This window comes from Pristiophorus japonicus, chromosome 7, assembly GCF_044704955.1.
Source record: "Pristiophorus japonicus isolate sPriJap1 chromosome 7, sPriJap1.hap1, whole genome shotgun sequence".
Classification (NCBI taxonomy): Eukaryota; Metazoa; Chordata; class Chondrichthyes; family Pristiophoridae; genus Pristiophorus; species Pristiophorus japonicus.
Window position 1 is genome coordinate 96,905,274 of NC_091983.1, and position 22,051 is coordinate 96,927,324.

A 22,051-nucleotide genomic window follows, 5' to 3' on the forward strand; every position below is an offset into this window, starting at 1 on the left:
GGCATGAAATTTATCATTCAAAAAATCCTCGTGCAATGCCGATTTTTACCGCTGAGCAAATTAAAGTTTGAATTTTAGGCCTCGTAGTGGTATTGGAGCGAAAGCGGTATTTTGAATTTCTAGCCCATTGTGTTTAATCAGAGTTTAAGACGGACTATAACACATTAGCTATACAGCAAAAACATACAACCGTGACAAATAGCTGATACCAATCCGATCGGTCAGATGGTTGACACACGTGAGCAATTCTCTTCTTCCTTTCGTTTAGAGCTTCCTTCTCTCTTTCTCCCTCTCTTGTGTGAGCCTCTTTCTCTCTCTCTCTCTCTCTCTCTCTCCTTCTTCCGTCTGTGAGGACAAGCTCGCGGGAGGTCACTTTTATTCTACTTTTAGGGGTAGGCCTGAACCGGAATATTGACGACACCTTTTGACCTATAGATGTTTGCCTAAAAACTTGTTATCCAATACCATATCGTGTTCTTTTTCTTGATTCTTGTTTCCACAACCCACCCTAAAGATGTCTTATGATTTTGGCCACATGTCTTTGTTTATACCTTCCCGAAGATGCTTTCCTGTGGAATTCCTTTCATATTTCTCTGTCCCTATTCTGTCGGGTGTAATCAATACAAGGCCTCAGTCCTCTACCCTTTGAACTATGAGGCCCAAAGCCGAGCTTTCTCATTCTCAGTCGTTAACTTCCTTACAACGTAGCAAACTGCCTGTGTTTACGTTAAATGCTATTAACTTCTTCCATTATCTTCGCAAGCAGTTCTGTTAACCTAACTTCAGTTCCTACCTTAACACCATATATAAAATATATAAATAAAACAAGAGATAATCGTTTAACAACAGGAAGATTGTATACAGTACAAAGAACTATACCCTCTGTAGGAAACCAAGACATTGGGGCTAAAATTCCGGCCTCACTGGGTCCGTACGAAGTGCGGACGGGCTGGCAAGGCCTCGCAAAAGACAGTTTTCGGGGCACGATGTGCATGCGTCATAAACGGCTTTTCTGGTCTGTCAAGATTTCTCTTGACTGATCCTCCGCATCCCCGGGAGAAAGACACTTGCGTGGGTGAGATTGGGCTATTTGTTCAACTCTTGCCCAGCGAATGTCCTTCAAACTCTTACGCCTGGTGAAAGCAGGCGTATAGCCTACTTTTACCAGCGTAAGAGTTTTAAAACATATAAAAATTAAATTTAAATACACATTTTTATAGTAAAAACCCTGTCCATTAAGGAAAAATTATTTTAAACCCTATTAAACCACATTAAATAAAAATCCCAAATATATATATTTTTTCTAAAATATTTAATTTTCAATTAATTCAATTAATTTTAAATATGTGAGGTGTATTTTTTATTTATTGTGTTGTGTTTCTTGTTTTAGGGGTCTATTCTCATTGATAGTAATGGGAACTCAAAAAATGGAGTTCCCATTATTATCAATGAGAACACTGCAGAGTGATTGGTGATCCAGGCCCACGTGACTCCAGCTTTTTCATACGTATGGCGAAGTCATCTCTCTGTTCACTACGCATGGAATGAAGGCCTCCGACCAAAATCGAAGGTGCCTCTGGGACCACTATTTTCGTTAAAAAATTTCGGGTCAGAGGTGTTCATCCGAAAGAAGCCTCTAACTGGAATTCTAAGCCCATTAGCATTTCTAAGCATTTCTCTGATCTGAAGAGACTTCCGTCTGCCATTCGAACATCAGAGTTTACACAAAGCATTTTTTCACGTCGCAGTTTTAATTGCATGACCATATACATTTTTAGGCATCTTTACTTCCTAACAACAGTAAAACCACTTTGATATGAAGTCCAGTGTTCTGTTGAGCGAAGTAAAAGAAGAAATAGCAGAGGCCTTGACCATCATTTTCCAGTCCTCTTTGGATCTGGGCATGCTGCCGGAGGACTGGAGGACTGCTAATGTAGTACCCTTGTTTAAGAAGGGAGAAAGTAATTACAAGTCTGTCAGCCTAACCTCAGTGGTGGGAAAATTATTAGAAAAAATCCTGAAAGACAGGATAAATCTACATTTGGAAAGGCAAGGATTAATTAGGGACAGTCAGCACGGATTTGTTAAGGGAGGTGTTTGACTAACCTAATTGAATTTTTTGAGGCGGTAACCAAGAGGATCGATGAGAGTAGTGTGTACGATGTAGTATATATGGACTTTAGCAAAGCTTTTGATGAGGTCCCACATGATAGACTGGTCATGAAGGTTAAAGCCCATAGGACCCAGGGCAAAGTGGCAAGTTGGATCCAAAATTGGTTTGGAGGTAGGAAGCAAAGGGTAACGATTGATGGATGTTTCCAGTGGGGTTCCGCAGGGGTCAGTACTGGGTCCCTTGCATTTTGTGATATATATCAACGATTTAGATTTGAATATAGGGAGCATGATTAAGAAGTTTGCAGAAGACACTAAAATTGGCTGTGTGGTTGATAATGAAGAGGAAAGTCATGGGCTGGAGTCAGGATATTAATCTACTGGTCAGGTGGGCAAAGCAGTGGTAAATGAAATTTAATTCAGAGAAGTGTGAGGTGATGCACATTGGGAGGGCTAATAAGGAAAGGGTATACATATTAAGTGGTAGGCCACTTAATAGTGTAGATGAACAAAGGGACCTTGGAGTGCTTGTCCACAGATCCCTGAAAGTAGCAGGCCAGGTGGATAAGATGGTTAAGAAGGCATACGGAATACTTGCCTTTATTGGCCAAAGCATAGAATATAAGAGCAGGGAGGTTATGCTTAAATTGTCTAATACTTTGATTAGGCCACAGCTGGAGTACTGCGTGCAGTTCTGGTTGCTGTATTATAGGAAGGACGTGATTGCGCTAGAGAGGGTGCAGAGGAGATTTACTAGGATGCTGCCTGGAATGGAGAATCTTAGTTATGAGGACAGATTGGATAGGCTGGGTTTGTTCTCATTAGAACAGAGGAGGTTGAGAGGAGACCTCATTGAGGTGATCAAAATATTGAGGGGCCTGCACATAGTGGATAGTAATGGCCTATTTCCATTGGTGGAATGGGCTATTATGAGGGGGCATAGTTTTAAGGTAGTTGATGGAAGGTTTAGAGGGAATTTTAGGGGAGGGCTTCTTTACACAGGGGGTTGTGGGGATCTGGAACTCGCTGCCTTGAAGAGTGGTGGATGCAGAAACCCTCACCACTTTTAAGAGATAGTTGGATGGGCACTTGAAGAGCCATAACCTGCAGGGTTACGGACCTAAAGCTGGTAATTGGGATTAGACTGGATGACCTTTTGTTGGATGGCGCAGATATAATGGTCAGTACTGCAGGGAATCGAATACGGCCAGGGTGATCTGGACTAGTTTCGGTCGTCTGGATAGGTCGGAGAGGAATTTTCCCAGATTCTTTCTCCCTAAATTGGCCTGGGTTTTTATCTAGTTTTTGCCTCTCCCAGGAGATCACATGAATCCTGTTGGGGCGGAGTGTAGAATGTTTCAGTATAAGGGGTGTCACAGTTGTGTGAGGTGAACTAATTGGGCTGGGTGCTCTTTGCCTTTCTATCATTGTTCATAGGTTTATATGTAACCTTTAGGTTTGCTGACCAAGGGCCATGCGGCTCTATGCCGACCGGCGTAGACATGATGGGCCGAAATGGCCTCCTTCTGTGCTGTAAATTTCTATGTTCTGAAGTAAGTCTGTTTTTATGTTTGAGAGACTAAGGCACCTCAGGCTTTCCTACTTCCTCACATTATGTTGAACTGGTTTACTTTAGTCCCTTGTTGCCTGTATTCTTGTCAGAGCTGGCATTCCACACCTCCCCTCTCCAAGTTTTCCTTGGATCTCATGATCCAAACCTCCCCTTCATACCTGGCTTTCTATCTAACCTCATTCCCCACTTTGGACTTAACTTTTCTCAACCTAGGTGGATGCAGAGAGGATATTTCCACTAATAGGGGAAACTAAAATTAGGGCATAATCTCAGAATAAGGGGCCACTCATTTAAAACTGAGATGAGGAGGAATTTCTGCTCTGAGGGTTGTAAATCTATGGAATTCTCTGCCCCAGAGAGCTGTGGAGGCTGGGTCATTGAATATATTTAAGGTGGAGATAGACAGATGTTTGAGTGATAAGGGAATAAAGGGTTATGGGGAGAGAGCAGGGAAGTGGAGCTGAGCCCATGATCAGATCAGCCATGATCTTATTAAATGGCAGAGCAGGTTAGAGGGGCCAAATAGCCTACTCCTGCTTCTATTTTTATGATCTTATTCTATTCCTATTGCTCTCCTGGAAGTAATTGCTGAACTAAATCTGTAGTACAAAATATTGGCCAGGATATAGTACGAGCTTGGAGAGCAGAATAGTCGGCGTAACAAAATACTCCACCATCAATATCAATAATCCGCTAACAGTAGCTATCTACAAGAGGTGTTTAATGTGGTTTTTTTTCATCCTCTGTCCTAACCTTAACTCTCCCCAAAGATAACTTTGCCTCTGCTCTATAATGCTATTCTGTCTGTGGCCCTGATCAATATGATTGCTTTCATGTTTGGGTCAGCAATAGATTTAAGTACAGAAAAGGAATGTGTAAGAAACACTGACTTTTCTCAGAATTGCTCTGGCCTGGCTTTAAGATCTAAATCAGCAAGTTTACATTTTAAACTGACAAGGCCCATAACTGAGTTTTACATAAACTGCTTTATTTCTACATGCAGCTTTCAAAACTGACTTGCGAAGTGTAATATAGCCCCGAACACTCTATCGCATTCTTTAGGGAATAGGAATCATTTATCTGCAGATAATACAGTTTGAAATCTGCACATCATATATTCTTGAGGTTCAGATCAGGAAGTTTCCATATGAACCTGATAGTGTCAATTTTTTTGGTGGGGACAGGGGTGGGTGGGTGAGGGGAGAGAGGTTTGCTGTTTTGAATAGTGATGGGCCGAGTCTGCAAATGGCGATCTGTATACTTATTGTTACAGTTTGCAGATCTAACCCAATAGGAAAAAATTGATGAGGTTCACTTGCCCCCTTGGATACCCTCTGGATTGCAATTGGTCTAGGTCAGTTGGTTTGATAACTGCTTTCTGTAATTAGATAGGAGTTAGCTGGAACCAAGTAGAATAGCAATGGGGATTCTGATAGCAAATAATGATCAGAGCCCAGCAAACCCTACATGAATTTTTGGTGCTAGGATGTTGTGTCATTATCTGTTTTACAAGTGTACTTTTTCATTTATATGCTTTTGAAATGAATTTTTGTACTCATCAAATTGAAGGATGTTTGCTGAATGGAGCACTTTTCTCAAACTTTTGGCACTCCGTGTCGGCATTGAGAACTCGTAGGTTACTTACAGAGCAGGAAAGATGTAGAATTAAATTCCTTCTAATGTGATGCAATAATTTGCCCCAGCTGCATTAGTGTGCATCTTCCCGCTTGGCACACCTGCAATCCTTGTGGTCTTCTGTGGTCAATTGTCAATTATAAACCGTTTTGTGTTGACTTCAAAAAGCACAGTTCCTACTAGAACTGAGTTGTGACAGCCCAAATAAAGAAGCAGAGACTTTCATGTCATCGGTCTGGATTTGATGTCTGAGGTGAAAGAAAATTGTATTCAGTCTCTACACAAGCCAGTCCTCCGCCCCCACCCCACACAAAGTCCCTGATATCTGGGTAAACAATTTGAGTTCACTATTCCTGGTTTCAGCATTTGTTCAAACCCATCTTGAGACTACTTCCATCTTCTCACTGCATCCCAAACAATCATTTGTGCTGTACCTATTCACAGTTTTTTAGTGAGTAATATCACTTGGTACATTTTGTGTATTTAAAAATTTTTTTTGATGCTAACTAAAATGAACAAGAAGGCCCTATTGCACTCAACTTGTGTAACAGCAAGAGCTTTCTTGTTCATTTTAGTTAACATCAAAGGATTATTGCTAAAATATAGATTACTATGTGTTATTTTATGCATATGCAAATTGTAGCGAGTTAGACGTGAGGTGCTGTTATTTTTTTATTAAATGCAGCATAAAATCTGCAGTAACTGTTCTCAGTCCCTAGGTCACTAATAAATGTTGGCAGGAAAGACTGCTCTGTAGTGTGACAATGCAGAGGTGTTCTGGATGAGACTTTGTCATAAATTTTGTTCTTGCTCTCCGTTTTGTCATTTTTATTTCTAAAACTACATCACCACCTTTAACTATGTGCAGTTGCCTGACGAGCTGTGAAAAAACAGCTGATGTACGAGCAGTATTTGTTTGCTATCACCATTTTACCAGTGAGAGCAAAACTAGCAATGGCGCCGCCAGTGAGTTTTAAATATATCATTAAACCTTCCTCCCATCCTTTGTCTTTGTCTGTTTGTACACCCATGTGTGTCTGAATGTCACCTCAATAATTTTGTAAACACATTATTATATTTCACCTTCATCATTCACTTGCTTTCATTAAACTGTTCTTTGTGTTCTGTTCATGTATTTTAAAAACTTCAATGTCGAGCCTCCATAACTGAAACATTTTGATTTTCTTTGTCTGCCAAGGTTGATATGAATACACGATTGCTTTCAAAAACGGGCGCACTAGGAAGACTGGGGGGAATTTTAACCCCAAAAAATGAACGGGTTTGGGTCAGGTGGGAGGGTAAAGTGCTAAAAAATCTGAACCCCGACCCCAACCCACCCACTTCCGAGTTTAACGGAGGCGGGACGGGGGTATGGACAGCCAACCCGCTCCCAAGAAAAGGGTTGGAAATTTAAATATTAGAATGAGTCTGGCGTGCCTCATATGTGAGCGACAGCTACCTCAACCAATCGCAGTGCTGCCGTTGGGGAACTGCTCATCCAGAACTTAATGGACCAATGAAGCCGACGCTAAAAGCTCCCACCAGTTACAGCGTGGCTTTGCTCTGCTCAGCCCCCGGCTCCCCGCGGACAGCTGTGTGAACCAATTGCTGAATGGCGTTGTGTGCACTGACCAATTGGAGCACTGCCATGCTGTTCAACTCCCGCTCAGCGCCATTCTGCCTTGATGGACAATCAAGTTGGTCCGCTGCTGGGAGCAGGAACCAGTGAGAAATGTGTTACTGGAACTTTAGACAGTAAAATCGCGAGATTTCAGTGTTGAATCGTAAGCTTTTAATGTTGAATCACAAGATCATGAGTGAGGTTTAATTTCACTCAGCAATTGTGTCTTTCGCGATAGATTTACGAGAGTTAGCATCAATGCAGACATCCTCCAACCACCGACCCTTCAGATCTTTCCCTGACCTCCCTCCCCTCCCCCAAGACCTCCGATCACTCCATCCCTTGGCCTTGATCTCCAAGTTTACCCCACCCCACCAGGCCTCCAATCCTCTGCCCCCCCCCCCCACTTTCCCGGGCCTCTAAAACCCCCTTCCTCCTCTCAGCTCCCCAACTGCGGCCTGCTGCCGCAGGCCTATCCGCCCACAGCTCATTCTGGTTGGCTGCGGCTGGGAAACCGAGAAAAAACATGTTAAGCAACAAGGGAAACCCGTTCAATTCAATTTGCACTGAAAATAGCTGCCAAATGGACATAGCAGTCGATAGGCACGCCCACCGACGCCGGTGAGAAACACAAGTCAAATTGGTGGCTGTGCCTCATTTGGTGATGATTGGCAAGCTGCCAGCAATACTCACTGTTTATTAGCAGCTTTCCAATTATGGGGGACGGCAAATCGGGTGGCAGTGATGCCATTTCAATGCAGCCTGCACCTCTTAAAGGGGAGGTGTGGTTCAGTTGTTTTGAATCGGAGCTCTCAATTGTTGCTGTAAAGTGATGGTGGCAGCTGAAAGATGTTCTCCCAGTAAATCTCTGCACTCTGATTTGCTACTCTATCCTCTCCTCATCCTCCAGCCCCAATGGCAGTGCATCCATGTTCACATTGTGCAACTTACTCCTCGGTATAGATTATCCTGCAATTTCAGAAAAAAGAACCCTCCACAATTTTTGAATTCAACTTGACCAGCCAACACAGCCAGAAATGGGCCGAAAAGGCCACAAGCAGGCTTAAGCGACTAACCAGAGTCTTACCTACTATCTGGTGCAGCCTCCTTCCCGACTGTTGCCACCAAGGAATTGTGGGTGGGTTTAAGCATAAACCAATTCAGCACTCTCAAAATTCAATTTGGCAGACGGCTCCTTAACCAGGTGCAGGACCCTAACTTATATATATTTATTATTAGTCCCCCGCTGCTTTCAGGTGAGCACCCTGGACGACTAATAGTCACCTGAGTCAATATGGTGTCCAGCACAACTTTGCCGTAGTTCAGAGGCCTTGTGCTAAATTTACAGCTGAAAAACAGGTGGCCAAGAATGGATTTTCAGCTCCTCTCCAGAGCGGCGGCAATGGCGGCAGTGAGGTTGGTCTCCAGCGCTCCGCAGCGATCTTCGGGTCGGGTTTTGTGGCGGCGTGGAGCAGCACCGCCTGCAAGAACTGCGCCGATGTGCAACGCCCCTGGTTGTGACACCGGCGCGAGTTTGAGCTCCTGCCCGACACGTCCGCCCGGAAGCACGCCTCCCAGTGACCGCCTGGGAAATCAGGGCAGTCCAACCATCCCGTCGGCGAACAGGTGAGTAATGGACTCCTAAGGTAAGTGTGATTGTTTTTTCTTTTAATTTTTTTAGCGATTTGTGTTGTGGTGTGGGCAATGTTTTGGGAATGTTTTTGTCGTTTTTTTAGGCCCCCCCCCCCCCACCCCCGAGGCATCTCTCTCAGTGCTTGCGAGCCGGCTCTTTAGCTCGGGAGTTTCTCATCCTAACACCAAAAGAGGTATATAACACCTCCCTCAGCACTGCGCCCCTGATGCAGGGCCCAGATGCCCAAACTTCCTACTGATGCGCAAACTATTCCCGGCCGCTAACTTTCCCGCCCCGCAGCCATTATCGCCCCAAATCCAGCCTAAAATCCAGATCCCAGTGTTTTAATATAATGCTTTATCTGACTTATGCTAAATAGGTCTAACTTCTATAATCATCTATTCTTTTTATATTGCCATTATTACTGATTTCACTGTGATCTTATTCTGAAAAATGCAAGTTGTTGTTCTCGCCCTGATCTGTTTGTAGACTGCATGAACGTTTCTCACTGAAGGAAATAATAGGCTTGTTGCGCCTCTTTAGGGATAGAGCTGAGGATAACATGTTGGATTTATGAAAAGGAAATAGGAATCTTCATGCATATTATTCCTTTTGGGGGAAGGAATTCAGTTCTCTTAGGCTTTGGTTTATCTGCACGTTGCATTCAGTTACATGCTGGTGATGATAACAGATCCCACCAATATCAATGGCCTGAAAACAAGAAGTAGCCTGTTTGCAGCTGGATTTCTCTCTCTCTCACTCTTTTTCTCCCTATCTCTCTCACACTCATACCCAATCTGTCTCTGTCTGTCTATCTCAGCGATTCTTGTATCCCCTCATTGAAACATTCAAGATTCTGAGGGGGATAGATGCTGAGAGGTTGTTTCCCCTGGCTGGAGAGTCTAGAACTAGGGGGCATAGTCTCAGGATAAGGGGTCGGACATTTAAGACTGAGATGAGGAGGATCTTTGGAATTCTCTACCCCAAAGGGCTGTGGATGCTGAATCGTGAGTATATTCAAGGCTGAGATAGAGAGAGGTTTTTGGACTCTAGGGGAAACAAGGGATTTGGAGATTGGGCGGGAAAGTGGAGTTGAAGTTGAAGATCAGCCATGATATTGAATGGTGGAGTAGTATCAAAAGGCCATATGGCCTACTCCTGCTCCTAATTCTTACATTCTTATCAAGGGTCAGTCCTTCTCGTAACATCCCTTTTATGCTGCCTAAGCTCCAAGTACACTGTCCTATAAGTTTCTCCTCTCTACGGGCCCAAGTTTCAGGCAGCGCCTAGAACGGTGCAGCCCTGACCTGGACGCCCGTTTTTCGCGCCACAAACTGCGCCTAAAAAAACCTTACAGATTCTCCGGCTCCCTGCAGGTCCTCTGGAGTCGGGCGCGGCGCAGCACGAGCTGTGGAGGGCGGGGCTAGGTCCCTGAGCTGAAAACAGTGCCGGGACCTCTGCACATGTGCGCTACAGTGGGCGCGCATGTGCAGTAGCTCCAGGCATCCAAAACTGCAGTAGCTCCAGGCGCCCGAAGCACGCAGCCCCTAGCCCTGGCCGAATGGCCTCACTGGGGCTGCGTGCATAAGGCTGCCTCCCACGCCCAGCTCCTGCTTCCTCCCGACCCGACTCGACTCCCGCTTCCCCCCCCCCCCCCCCCGGGACCGGACCCGACCCCGACACCGACCCGACTCCCGCTTGCCCCCCCGCCCCCAGACCGGACCGGACCTGACCCTCCGGACTGCACCCGACCCGCGCTTTCCCCCCAACCGACCCGGCCCGACCCGCGCTTCCTCCCTCCCTCCCCCCCCCCCCCCCACCCGAATGAACCTGACCTCCCTCCTTCCCCCCCCCCGACCCAACCCGACCTCCCTCCGCCCCCCGACCCGACTGCGCTCCCGACCCCGGACCCCCGGACCCGACCCAACGTACCTACCTGTAAAATCTGGTGCTGGGGACGGGCCCTGCCCGAAGTCTTGGGCCCGGCCCGGCCCGTTCAGCCTTCCTTCCCACCCCCTTCTTCTCCCCCGCCCCCTTCTCCTTTCCCCCTCCTTCTCCTTTCCCCCCCTTCTCCTTTCCACCCCTTCTCCTTTCCACCCCTTCTCCTTCCCCCTTCTCCTTTCCCCCCTTCTTTCCTTTCCCCCCCTCTCCTTCCCTTCTCCCCCCTTCTTTTTCCTTCTCTCTCTTCCTTTCTTCTCTCTCCCCCCCCTTTCCCCCTTCTCCTCCCCCCCTTTCCCTTCTCCTCCCCCTTTCCCCTTCTCCTCTCCCCCCCTTCCCCTTCTCCTCTCTCTTCTCCTCTCCCCCCCTTTCCCCTTCTCCTCTCCCCCCCTTTCCCTTTCTCCTCCTCCCTCCTTCCCTCTCCTCCCCCCTTCCCCTTCTCCTCCCTCCCTTCCCCTTCTCCTCCTCCCCCCCTTCCCCTCTCCTCCCCCCCCCCCTTCTCTCCCCCCCTCTTCTCCCTTCTCCCCCTTCCCTCCCCTTCCCTCCCTCCCCCTCTGCCTCCCTCCCTCCCCTCCCCCGCCCCCCCCTCTCTCCCTCTACCCCCTCCTCCCCCTCCCCTCGCTGTCAGAAACACAGACACTGACAGACAGAGAGTGAGAGACACACACAGACAGACAGAGAGATAGAGACACTGACAGAGACACACTGAGGGGGGCTCCCGGTGCTGCAGTCGGTAAGTAGAAAATGTTTTATTTATTGATTTAAAAAAAAAATTATTTCTTATTAATTTTTTTTGATTGATTTATTGGTTGATTTATTGATGTTTTTATAATTTATTATTGATGATGGCTCTTTATTTGTAAAACTGAAGTGTTTAATGTTTGTAAACTTCCCTTTAAACCCCCCCCCCATTCCCTATGCCTGATTTGTAAACTACGCCTGATTTTCTAAAGTGTAGACAAGGTTTTTTTCGAGCTTACAAAAATCTTCACTTACTCCATTCTAAGTTAGTTTGGAGTCAGTTTTCACTCACGAAACTTTGAAAACAGGCGTAAGTGGCCGGACACGCCCCCTTTTGAAAAAAAAATTCTGTTCCAAAGTGAAACTGTTCTAACTGACTAGAACTGGAGCAAACTAAATGCTGAGAATTTGAATTTCTAAGATACTCCGTTCTACACCAGTTGCTCCAAAAAATCAGGAGCAACTGAGGCCAAAACTTTTGCCCTACATCACCACTGTGTTGAAATTGTCATCTACTTCAATTCATTCTTTCCCAGGCCCTCAGCATGGTGGAACTCTTTCATTCTTTCAGGATTTTAAAAGCAAAGCTTGGTGCCATCTAAACAGTATTTCTTAACTTGACTAGTGTTCCGTCCCACCCTTTTCACCCTTAGTGGTATCTTACACTATGTTGATGCTACACCCATGTACACAATGGTCATTGGTCATTCGCCTAGTTTTCTCAATGAAAAGAACGTTACCTTGTACTGAAATGGACCCCATTTTAGTTGTTTCAATATAAGCAGACAATTCTTTCACTGGCACTGCTTGCTCTGCAGTAAAGTTTTTAAGATCAACTTATATATGATCTGTGATGTAAATATTATCATAGAATAATAGATTCTGCCCATTGTGCCTATGTCAGCTCTTTGAAAAAGCTGTCCAATTAGTCCCATTCCCTACTCTTTCCCATAGCCCTGCAAGTTTTTCCTTTTAAAGTATTCATTCAATTTTACAAGCTACATTTGAATCAACAGCCGCCACCCTTCCAGGCAGTACATTCCAGATCATAACCATCCACTGCATTAATCATTTATCCTCCTCTCCCCTTTTGTTCTTTTGCCAATTATCTTAAATCTGTGTTCTCTGGTTACCTTATTCTCCTTATTTACTCTATCTTGTCGGATAGGCTGGATGGACCAGCAGGACTTTCCTTGTCCATCATTGTCCGTATGTTCGTAAAGCCCCACATAATTTTGAATACCTCTATTAAATCTCCTCGAAACCTTCTCTGCTCTAAAGGGAACAATCTCAGCTTCTCTCGTCTCTCCACATAACTGAAGCCCCTTGTCCCTGGTATTATTCTGATATATCCCCCCTGCACCATTATTGGTTAAGTTTGAATCTATTACAAATTCATTTATATTAGAAAGCAGAGGTGGGACATTGCTGATGCTGCCCCCAAGTACCAGTTCATTTTAATTAATTTTCACATGTGACCTTTTGCAATCAGCTTGCTGCACAATATTTTACAGACTTGGGGGCTAATTCATGGTTGGCACAAGCTGCACATTACTTACAGTGAAACACACAGTACATCAACGCATTGCACAGGACAGTATAGAATTCTGTCCCTTATATCATCAAATTTGCAGATAATCCAAATTCTAAACGTGTGTCGACATTTTTCAGTAAAAAAAACTTTGACAGCATAAATGAAGAATAATTTAAATAAAGTTTATCCTTTAACATTGGAATTTCAACTGTATTAATGTTTAAATTTGACATCTGATGACAGCATGTAAATTAGTCCGATTGTCTGCTGTACCCTCATCTTCTTTGATTGTCCATTGAGTGCTGTACACAGAAGGCAGGGAGAAGTTCACAGCTCAGACTGTTGTATCGCCCATGCTGGAGAGAGAGTATTTGGGGAGTGCATATTTTGAATCCAACAGATCAATTACATGACACTGTTTACGTCGATGTGAGGTGATCTGATTCTGCTTTTGTAGCTTAACTGAAGGGTGAAATCAGCCAGATAGAATTGCGGCAAAGCAAAAAAGGCTTGTCACGTGACTTCAGGTTTCCACTGACTGCAGTGTGACTGCGTCCCGTGCAAAGCAAACTTTATAAAGTTCTCAGACACTCTGTTGGACTGCCTAGGAACTTTATTAAACTGTTTAATGTTGGCAAAGAGCCAAAGGCCCTGTTAGCTCTTCACTAACATTAGGATTAACTGGGATTTTGACACCAATGAATATGGATTCAAGTGCAAATGTGCCAAGCACCACTTTGCCTGGCCAGGGCATGACTCGGGGCTGGCAGTATAACTGATCCACATCAGTCTGAGCAGTTAACAGTTTCAAACCGGCACCTGCTGTGCATCAGTGCCGTAAAACTGTTTCCTCAAACGATAGCTCTGACTGAACATTAACATGTATTTGCATTCCTCAAAACAAATTAAACCCTAAATCGTCTTGGGGAAATGTGAGAACGATTCAAAATTGGCACCTTTGGGGGAAAAAAAAATTACTGGCTTTAATATAGTTGTCTGTGTAGCCTCATGAAGGACAGTGTAATGATCCAAATTAGACTTTCGAGCCAAAATTCCTCTTTTAGCGAAAAATAGGATAGATGAATTGCTCCTTTTGTTCATAATTAACAACCTGCAAAAAAAATTATGGGAATGTGTGGCTTTGAAATGTGCGTTTACTGAGAATCCAATTTTGTTAGCAGGTCATTAGTTATGGGAAGATCATGAGTATTCCCCCCACCCCCCATTCTTTCTATTAAAAGAGGAATTTCCTTTAGATTGTCATAGATTTCTCTAACATAACATCCTAAATTTGTATTCTGTGGTGGTAAGCACTAAGAACCATGTTTTCCATTAATATTTCATTATTAGCAGTACTGCTTTAATCAAATACGCTCGACAAAAGTCACGCCTTATTCATTATCAATCCTTTCTATCCACCAAGCATTTATGAATTGCAAAATACTTAATGTAACCCTACACTACATATTGCAGTCTGTAAATGTATCAACCTTGTTTTTTTGATGTGCAGGTATGCGGCAAGGAAATGATATTGGCACACAGTACCGCTCGGTCATTTATCCATACACACAGGAGCAGATGGCTGCAGCTCTGAAATCCAAAGAGGCCTATCAGGAGGTACTGTGCATAAATGTTTAGAGGGAGATTAATTTATTTAACTGTTTTGCAGCCAGACATGCCACGAGCTTCTTTTTAAGCAGCACAAAAGGGTTTTAATGCTCTTGCAGTCATCTGGCTGCAGGGGTAGAATTATTAACCTAGAGTAGGAATTAACAGGCTCTCATTGTATGATTGATATCGGTGAGGTTTGTAATCCTAGATGTCACTGTCCGTTACTGAAGTTATATTCATAATTAGCTCTCGTCCCATTTCAAAAAAATATATTTTGCAATCATGAACAGAAAATGTTTGAGAAACCTGAAGATTTTCAGAAAGTGATTTTGAAATCTCAATTCCTGCTTCCTTCCTGCCTCCATGTTGTCCTCTTTCAGACGGGAGAATGAGACTGCAGGCTAGTGCACCTCATAATCAGTGAAATGCAGCAGATGTAGCACCATAGAGCAGAACTTTGTGTTAAAAAGTCACATTATACAAAATAATCTAAACTAGTATATCCAAATTATTCTCTCAGCTGCAACACCAAAGAACAAGGAACATTTAATATTTGGATTGTAAAGGTCATTAGCCAGATATTGCTGCTGTAGTGGTCAGGTCAAATTGTTTGACCTGAATTGAACGAAAGTACATTTTAAAATGTATTTTATTTAATATTAGATGAAATTCTGAAACCTGACTTACCCCTCCCATCACCCCAGGAAACAGGCAAAAAATACTTTCTTGCAGAGCTATACTGCAGCCAATAAAACAAGTGTGTAGTGGTCATGTTATTGGTCTAGTAATCCAGAGGTCTGAATCAATGCTCCAGAGAACGTGAGTTCAAATCCCACCATGGCTGTTTGAGAATTTTGAATTCAGTTTCAAAAAATAAAAAGCTAGTATCAGTAAATGTGGCCATGAAGCTGTTGGATTGTCGTAAAAATACAACTGCTTCATTAATGCCCTTTAGGGAATAGTGACTCCAGTCCCATCCGAACGTGGTTGATTCTTAACTGACCTCTGAAGGCACCTAGCAAGCCACTCAGTTGTATTAAAAACTGGATAGGCATTAAATGCCGGCCAGGTCAGCGATGTTCAGATCCCGGGAATGAATAATCAAAGGAAAATGTTAAGTGGCGGCTTTTACTAGATTTGAAAGCTTGCTCAGCGACACAGCATATGATACTGTAGGTGGACTTTAACAGCTATTGATACCAACCTTTCAAACTCAAATTTTATTAGATTTCTCTTTACTTTTCATATTTCCTATACAAAAAAAATGAAAAGCACTTTTAGGTAATCAGTAAGTGATAAAATTAATGACCGAACAGAACCAGTATCTACTAGTTTCGGTTCCTACCGATTAAAGCTAGTTTGTCTGTTGAATGCAGGTGAAAATGAGCGCCTCTAGATTAAGAGCTGTATTATGCTGTCACCATCATTGCTATCGGTCTCGTAAGAGTATTGGCACATCCTGTGCTGCTACTGCCTGTTATTTGTAGCTGACACTGCATGAAATGTGCTGCAGTGAAGTGCACGTTGTAACCCTTTGAGTGCCGTTGTAAGAATTTTTGCAGCAAAACAAAATTAATAAGATTGCCATGTTTTTATAATTTAGGCCAAGAGTTTTATGTCTTATGCATTCTTACAGTTTTTGAAAATGTAGAATTTTGAATTTCTAAAGACTAGATTTAGAATATTGAAGACTGATTCAGGATGCCGAGACTGATGGAGGATCTCTTCACAAGGTGCTCCAATACATTGCGGGCAATAGGCAATCACCTCCTTCAGTTCATGCCAGTGTTGGTGGGGAGCTTTCTGCTAATGTTTAAGCCTGGATAGTGAAAGCTGTCAAATAGTGAAAGGAAACAGTAGAGTCCACCTTCACTGTACTTGGGTATGGAGATTAGAAGTCTGATCAAAGGCCTCAACTACAGATCGACCGGCCTTTCCTCAGTTCTATGGCATAGTGCAGGTAGCCATCCATCATTACTGTTTTTTTGGCAGCATTCATTACTCGTTTTTTACGACTCCTTCAGAGATTTGTAGGAAATCCTGTGTCAAGAAGTTCATATTTTGAAAGTTGAAAGTCATTAATTGGAATAAAAAACATTTGAATTACTCTCCTCGGTGAGAGGATTTTTATTATATTGCAGAATGTTCTAGTAGCAACCGAAGAATGTTCAGGACCTTTGTAGCTAAAATCAGGAAAATTGTACTTTTGTTCTCCTGTGTACCTGTATGATTGCTCTGGGTGATGTAAAGCTTTTCCATATAATCCACTGAGTGGCATTGGTGATATACAAGTGAACCCTGAGAAATTCAGAATTTAGATGATATAAAACTTTACTTATTCAGCACAACAGCAAAACAGACTTGTGGAACATTTAGGGCTGTAGTTATTGTAGTACTGAACTGACAGCTCCACAATAAAATCGGTCTATTTAAGATTCTGTAGGACATACCTGATTCTTGTTATGAAATCTTCAATGCAGTTTGCAACATTACAGTACAGTGTGAATACTGAACAAATATGTTCGATTAGATTTAAGCTGGAGGGTGTGGACCAGGGTACTGGAGACAAGAGAACAGTAGGTTCATCTCTCAATAACAAGCAGGCATGTTCTTGCATAAAAATCACATATTTTGAAATATTGTTATGTGGTGATGTAGCTGTTTTATTACAATCTAAAGTAAATAAACAAGTTCAAATTTAGTATTGTTCTGACAAAATTACTGAGAAACAATTGTACAAATAAGTAATTGTAATTAGTTGTTTTAAAGTCTATGTTGAATCATTATGAATTATTTTGTACTAGAGCGGTTAGTTGTTTATGTAATGAATTTGAACATTTATGAAGAACTACTTGAATTGAAAATTTTTCATTGAACATACCATCAGCTGGTTTGCAAATACTTATGGCCTATCAGACAGAATGGTGAATAGAGAGTTGGGATAAATGGTTCATTCTCTGGTTGGCAACCAGTGACTAGTGGAGTACCGCAGGGATCAGTGCTGGGACCTCAACTATTTACAATCTATATTAACGACTTGGAAGAAGGGACTGAGTGTAACGCAGCCAAGTTTGCTGATGATACAAAAATGGGAGGAAAAGAAATGTGTGAGGAGGACACAAAAAATCTGCAAAAGGACATAGACAGGCTAAGTGAGTGGGCAAAAATTTGGCAGATGGAGTATAATGTTGGAAAGTGTGAGGTCATGCACTTTGGCTGAAAAAAATCAAAGAGCAAGTTATTATTTAAATGGAGAAAGATTGCAAAGTACTGCAGTACAGCGGGACCTGGGGGTACTTGTGCATGAAACACAAAAGAATAATATGCAGGTACAGCAAGTGATCAGGAAGGCCAATGGTATCTTGGCCTTTATTGCAAAGGGGATGGAGTATAAAAGCAGGGAAGTCTTGCTACAGCTATATAAGGTTTTGGTGAGGCCACACCTGGAATACTGCGTACAGTTTTGGTTTCCATATTTATGGAAGGATATACTTGCTTTGGAGGCAGTTCAGAGAAGGTTCACTAGGTTGATTCTGGGGATGAGGGGGTTGACTTATGAGGAAAGGTTGAGTAGGTTGGGCCTCTACTCATTGGAATTCAGAAGAATGAGAGGCGATCTTATCAAAACGTATGAGATTATGAGGGGGCTTGACAAGGTGGATGCAGAGAGGATGTTTCCACTGATAGGGGAGACTAGAACTAGAGGGCGTGATCTTAGAATAAGGGGCCGCCCATTTAAAACAGAGATGAGGAGAAATTTTTTCTCTGAGAGTTGTAAATCTGTGAAATTCGCTGCCTCAGAGATCTGTGGAAGCTGGGACATTGAATAAATTTAAGACAGAAATTGACAGTTTCTTAAACGATAAGCGATTATGGGGAACGGGCGGGGAAGTGGAGCTGAGTCCATGATCAGATCAGCCATGATCTTATTGAATGGCGGAGCAGGCTCGAGGGGCCGTATGGCCGACTCCTGTTCCTATTTCTTATGTTCTTATGTTAATGGAAAACTGTACTAAAGCTCCCTCTGGTGGTCGTTCTTCTGGCCTCCACCATTATTTGTGTGACATCTGTGCAGCGCTCTACAGATCTATTACCACGGCAACAGACTCTGTTTTGCCCTTTGATTTTCTGAGGAAAGCCAGTGAGGTCAGGGGTCAGGTGCATATTGTCACGCAGCTGTTTGGAAATCAGCTGTTGGCCTTGGCTATAGCAAGGAGATGTTGGAGGCGACGAGGTTAAGCAGCTCTGAATAACTGCCAGCTGTGTCCATCACGGCTGTATAACCAAGGGACCCTAAGGCCAATGTCATTAGCTTTGTCCTCAGATTTGAGCGGGGAAAGGGATGGACTAAGACAATGCTTTATTCCAGTAATGTTTAGTTCAGTTTCTGTAGTCATGTGTTCCATCTGCTGCATCGTATGCATTGTGTTTCTGTTGTAATAATTCTGTGTGTACACAAAACTAAGCTGCCCGAATGGCATCTTGAGAGAAAATGCATCTTTAAAACCATAGATTAAAATTCCTTCCATCACCTTTCTTTTTTGGGGGCTATGCTGTTACATGCTTAAATCATGTTTTTCCCCCCTTTTGTACATGAAACATGTTTGTAAAAAAAAATATTTTAATAAGGGGAAAATGAATGAAAATGTATAACAGGTAGATAATATCAAAAGGATGTTAGTAAGCTAACAGGTCCGTAAAGATGTACATGTTCAATGCCTAGTCTGCTTGCTGATCTTTTGGTCAGGTTCTGTGACTGAATCGTATTCTTGAACCTTTTGTTGAACTGCAATTATAGTAAAGCTAAATATATTTTAGGAAATGTTAATGAATTGCCTGCTGGATATTGAAGCGTTTTGCGATTATGGTGCAGATATCTTCATCATGCAGCCACCATTTTGAATGTAATGTGCAGTAGTTTGCTCAAGCAGACCACAATCCAGTCGATGCACACATACTGCCGCCTTGTTTTTCTGTACCTGTATCTACTACATTGTTACTGTTGACTTTAATTGTTATTAAAGATTATAGAGCTGCACAGTAAGAATTCTTCAAGGGAGAATATGTTGCCGGAGAGTTTCAAAACTGTGAAATGAATCAGCTTTAATGAGTCGAATAATTTTTGTTTATCAGCTTATGAAGACATGTACTAAATCACAGAAGTTGCACTCTATTATTCTCCTGTACTTTTGGGAAGAATTTTAAATGAAGGCTAATTGACTTTTCGAGCACTGTTAATATTAAACATGTTTATTCCAAATCTGATTTTGGTTTTATAGTCCATCCCATTGAAAATGATTAAAACACCAAACCAGCAGTGGCAAATTGCAGATTTTCTAGAATGTGCTATTTTCTAAACTCTGTAGTCACAGCTTTAAAGTTTACTTTGTGATTGTTTTCAGATTTTGTTAGGAATGGCTGAGTAATTTAGTCCACATCTTTTGAGCAGGAATCCTGAGTAATGTTTAAATGTAACTTTTGAAACATATTTTAGAATTTCCAGGCATCCAATTTTAACAAAGTATAGCCCCGATTTTTACCACTCTATTCTGTTCAGTCTGTGGTGCAGCAGATGTCTTTTGGATATTTGGGCCGGAGATTTCCTCAGAGCTGCTCCTGCTTCGGCAGAGGAGTGGGAGCAGCTCTGAGGAAATTCTAAGCATGTTATCTACCTATACCTTATTAAACATCTTCGGTCTGCACCACTTGATTTCTTGTCACATTTTTTGTTTCAGCTTTTTCCCATGATAAATTCCTATGCCCACATTTATTATGGGTTTTGTCTATGTGAGCGTATTATCTTGATTGTGCAGTCTAGTCTCCAGGCTCCCACATATTTTCCAGAATGTTTCTAAAAACATTTCATTCACCATTTTTTCTCAGTAACTGAAATTGTCTAAAATAAGGGTTTAAACATAAAAATTGGAAAAAAATTGCATATTTCACATGATTAAATTTATTTGTTTTCTTTTTGGTCTTTTAATTCCATCATTAAAGTTGTTACTTGAAGATTTCAGCTTTTCCCAAAAGCCTTGGCTCAGTGTTGATATTGCCCAGACCTGTGACTATTTGAGCTGAATTTCGATTGTGCAGTCTAAGCATTTCACCTAATACCAGGGTACCACCAGTGTTGTTCGGTTAGTTGTACTGATGCAACATCCTTCTGAATCTTCCGGCACTTTCTGCTTGTAGTTTTTCTTGAAGAAATTGTGAAAAACAAGGGGACAAATTTCATTTGAGCTTAATTGAGATTTTTTTTAAAGAGGCTGTGTCAGTGTGAAAGAGCCAACCACTGTACTAATTATACACCTGTTGTAACTTTTGTTTTGTGTTCTTTGAAAATGTATTAAGCGGCTGGACAGCGGGTATGACTGAGAGTCTGTTCTTGTTCATGCTAATGTTCAACTTTTAAAAAAGAGTTGAATCTTGCACACAACTATTCCCTCCGCCTATATTTTATTGATAGCTATCAAAGGTTAATGCTAATCATGTACACCTGTGAGACAGAGACTCTAGTTTTTAAAGCCTATCAGACAAGAAAGAGGGGGAGACAGAGAAAGACACAAATAGAGAGACTGCTGTTGTGGGACCTTGCTGTCCGCAACTAGATGGCTACGTTTCTCTATAATACGACAGTGACTACACTTCACAAGTACTTCCTTGGCTGTGAAGTGCTTTGGGACGTCTCAAGATTGTGAAAGGTGCGATATAAATGTAAGTTCCTTTCTTTTTTTCTTTCATTCTAATTAGATTTTTTTTGAAAAAATGTGTGGAAATTTGAATGCAGAGAAAAGGAGGCTAGAAGGGAGAGGGGTTGAGAGAAAATAGGGAGGTTGAGAAGGAGAGGCACACAGAGCACAAGGTTGGGAGAGAGAAGGGTTTGGGAGAGAAAGGTTTGAGAGTGTAGTTTGAGGGAGTTGGGGTTTGAGAAAGGGGTTGAAAGAGGGAATTGAGCGAGTAAGGCAGGTTGAGAGAAAATGAGCAAATGAGTTGAAAGAGAGAGGGTTGACAGAAAGAGAAACACTAGGATTGGGAGAGAGGAGGATGTTGAGAAATGAGGGGTTGAGATAAGGATCAGAGAAAGAAAGTTGAATGAAAGAGAGGGGCACTGAAAGAGAGAAGTTTTGTGAGAGATGGGTTGAGAAAGAAAAATGGGGTCGTTTGAGAGAGACATAGACAAAGAAAGACGCCATTTAAAAAAAAAAATTGATAGCAGTCTTTGAGTGAAGCAGATAGGGAGAGATGGTAGGAGAGTGAGGAGAGAAGAGAAACTGGTTGAACATGAGGGAAATTTGTGGCCTTGGGGCGAGAGAGGGAATTTGGGGGAGTGAATAGAGGGTTAAAGGGCCCCTATTTTCCACTTGCTGGATTTTTGGCACACGCGCATGTTAAGGTACGATTTTATTTGTGTACGTTTGCGCCAGAAAAAAAAAATCGGGACTTTTACCAAAGAAATATTTGAATTTGGTGCAGCGCTCTCCGAAGTTACTCTGGGGGGGTGCGGAGCTTCAAGTCTGCGCGAAAAATTCTCTGGGCATGCGCGAAAAGCTGAAGTTGCCTGGGCAACCAGAGATGCTGAAGCAAGCTGAAGCCCGCCCTCCCGAAAGGACTTCTACCCCACCGCTGCCGAAATGCCCACAAAGAACCTCTCCC

The 22,051-nt window shown here is 42.7% G+C and overlaps 1 protein-coding gene across 2 annotated transcripts in view; it reads left to right on the forward strand.

Annotated features, from left to right (window-relative positions):
• The window catches only part of msraa (methionine sulfoxide reductase Aa), a 488,132-nt gene that overhangs the window by 345,036 nt on the left and 121,045 nt on the right, over positions 1-22,051 (forward strand). For both annotated transcript variants that reach the window (XM_070884418.1, XM_070884417.1), the window contains exon 5: positions 14,298-14,404. In XM_070884418.1, coding sequence (XP_070740519.1) covers positions 14,298-14,404 — 107 coding nt within the window. The remainder of the gene's footprint in view (positions 1-14,297; positions 14,405-22,051) is intronic.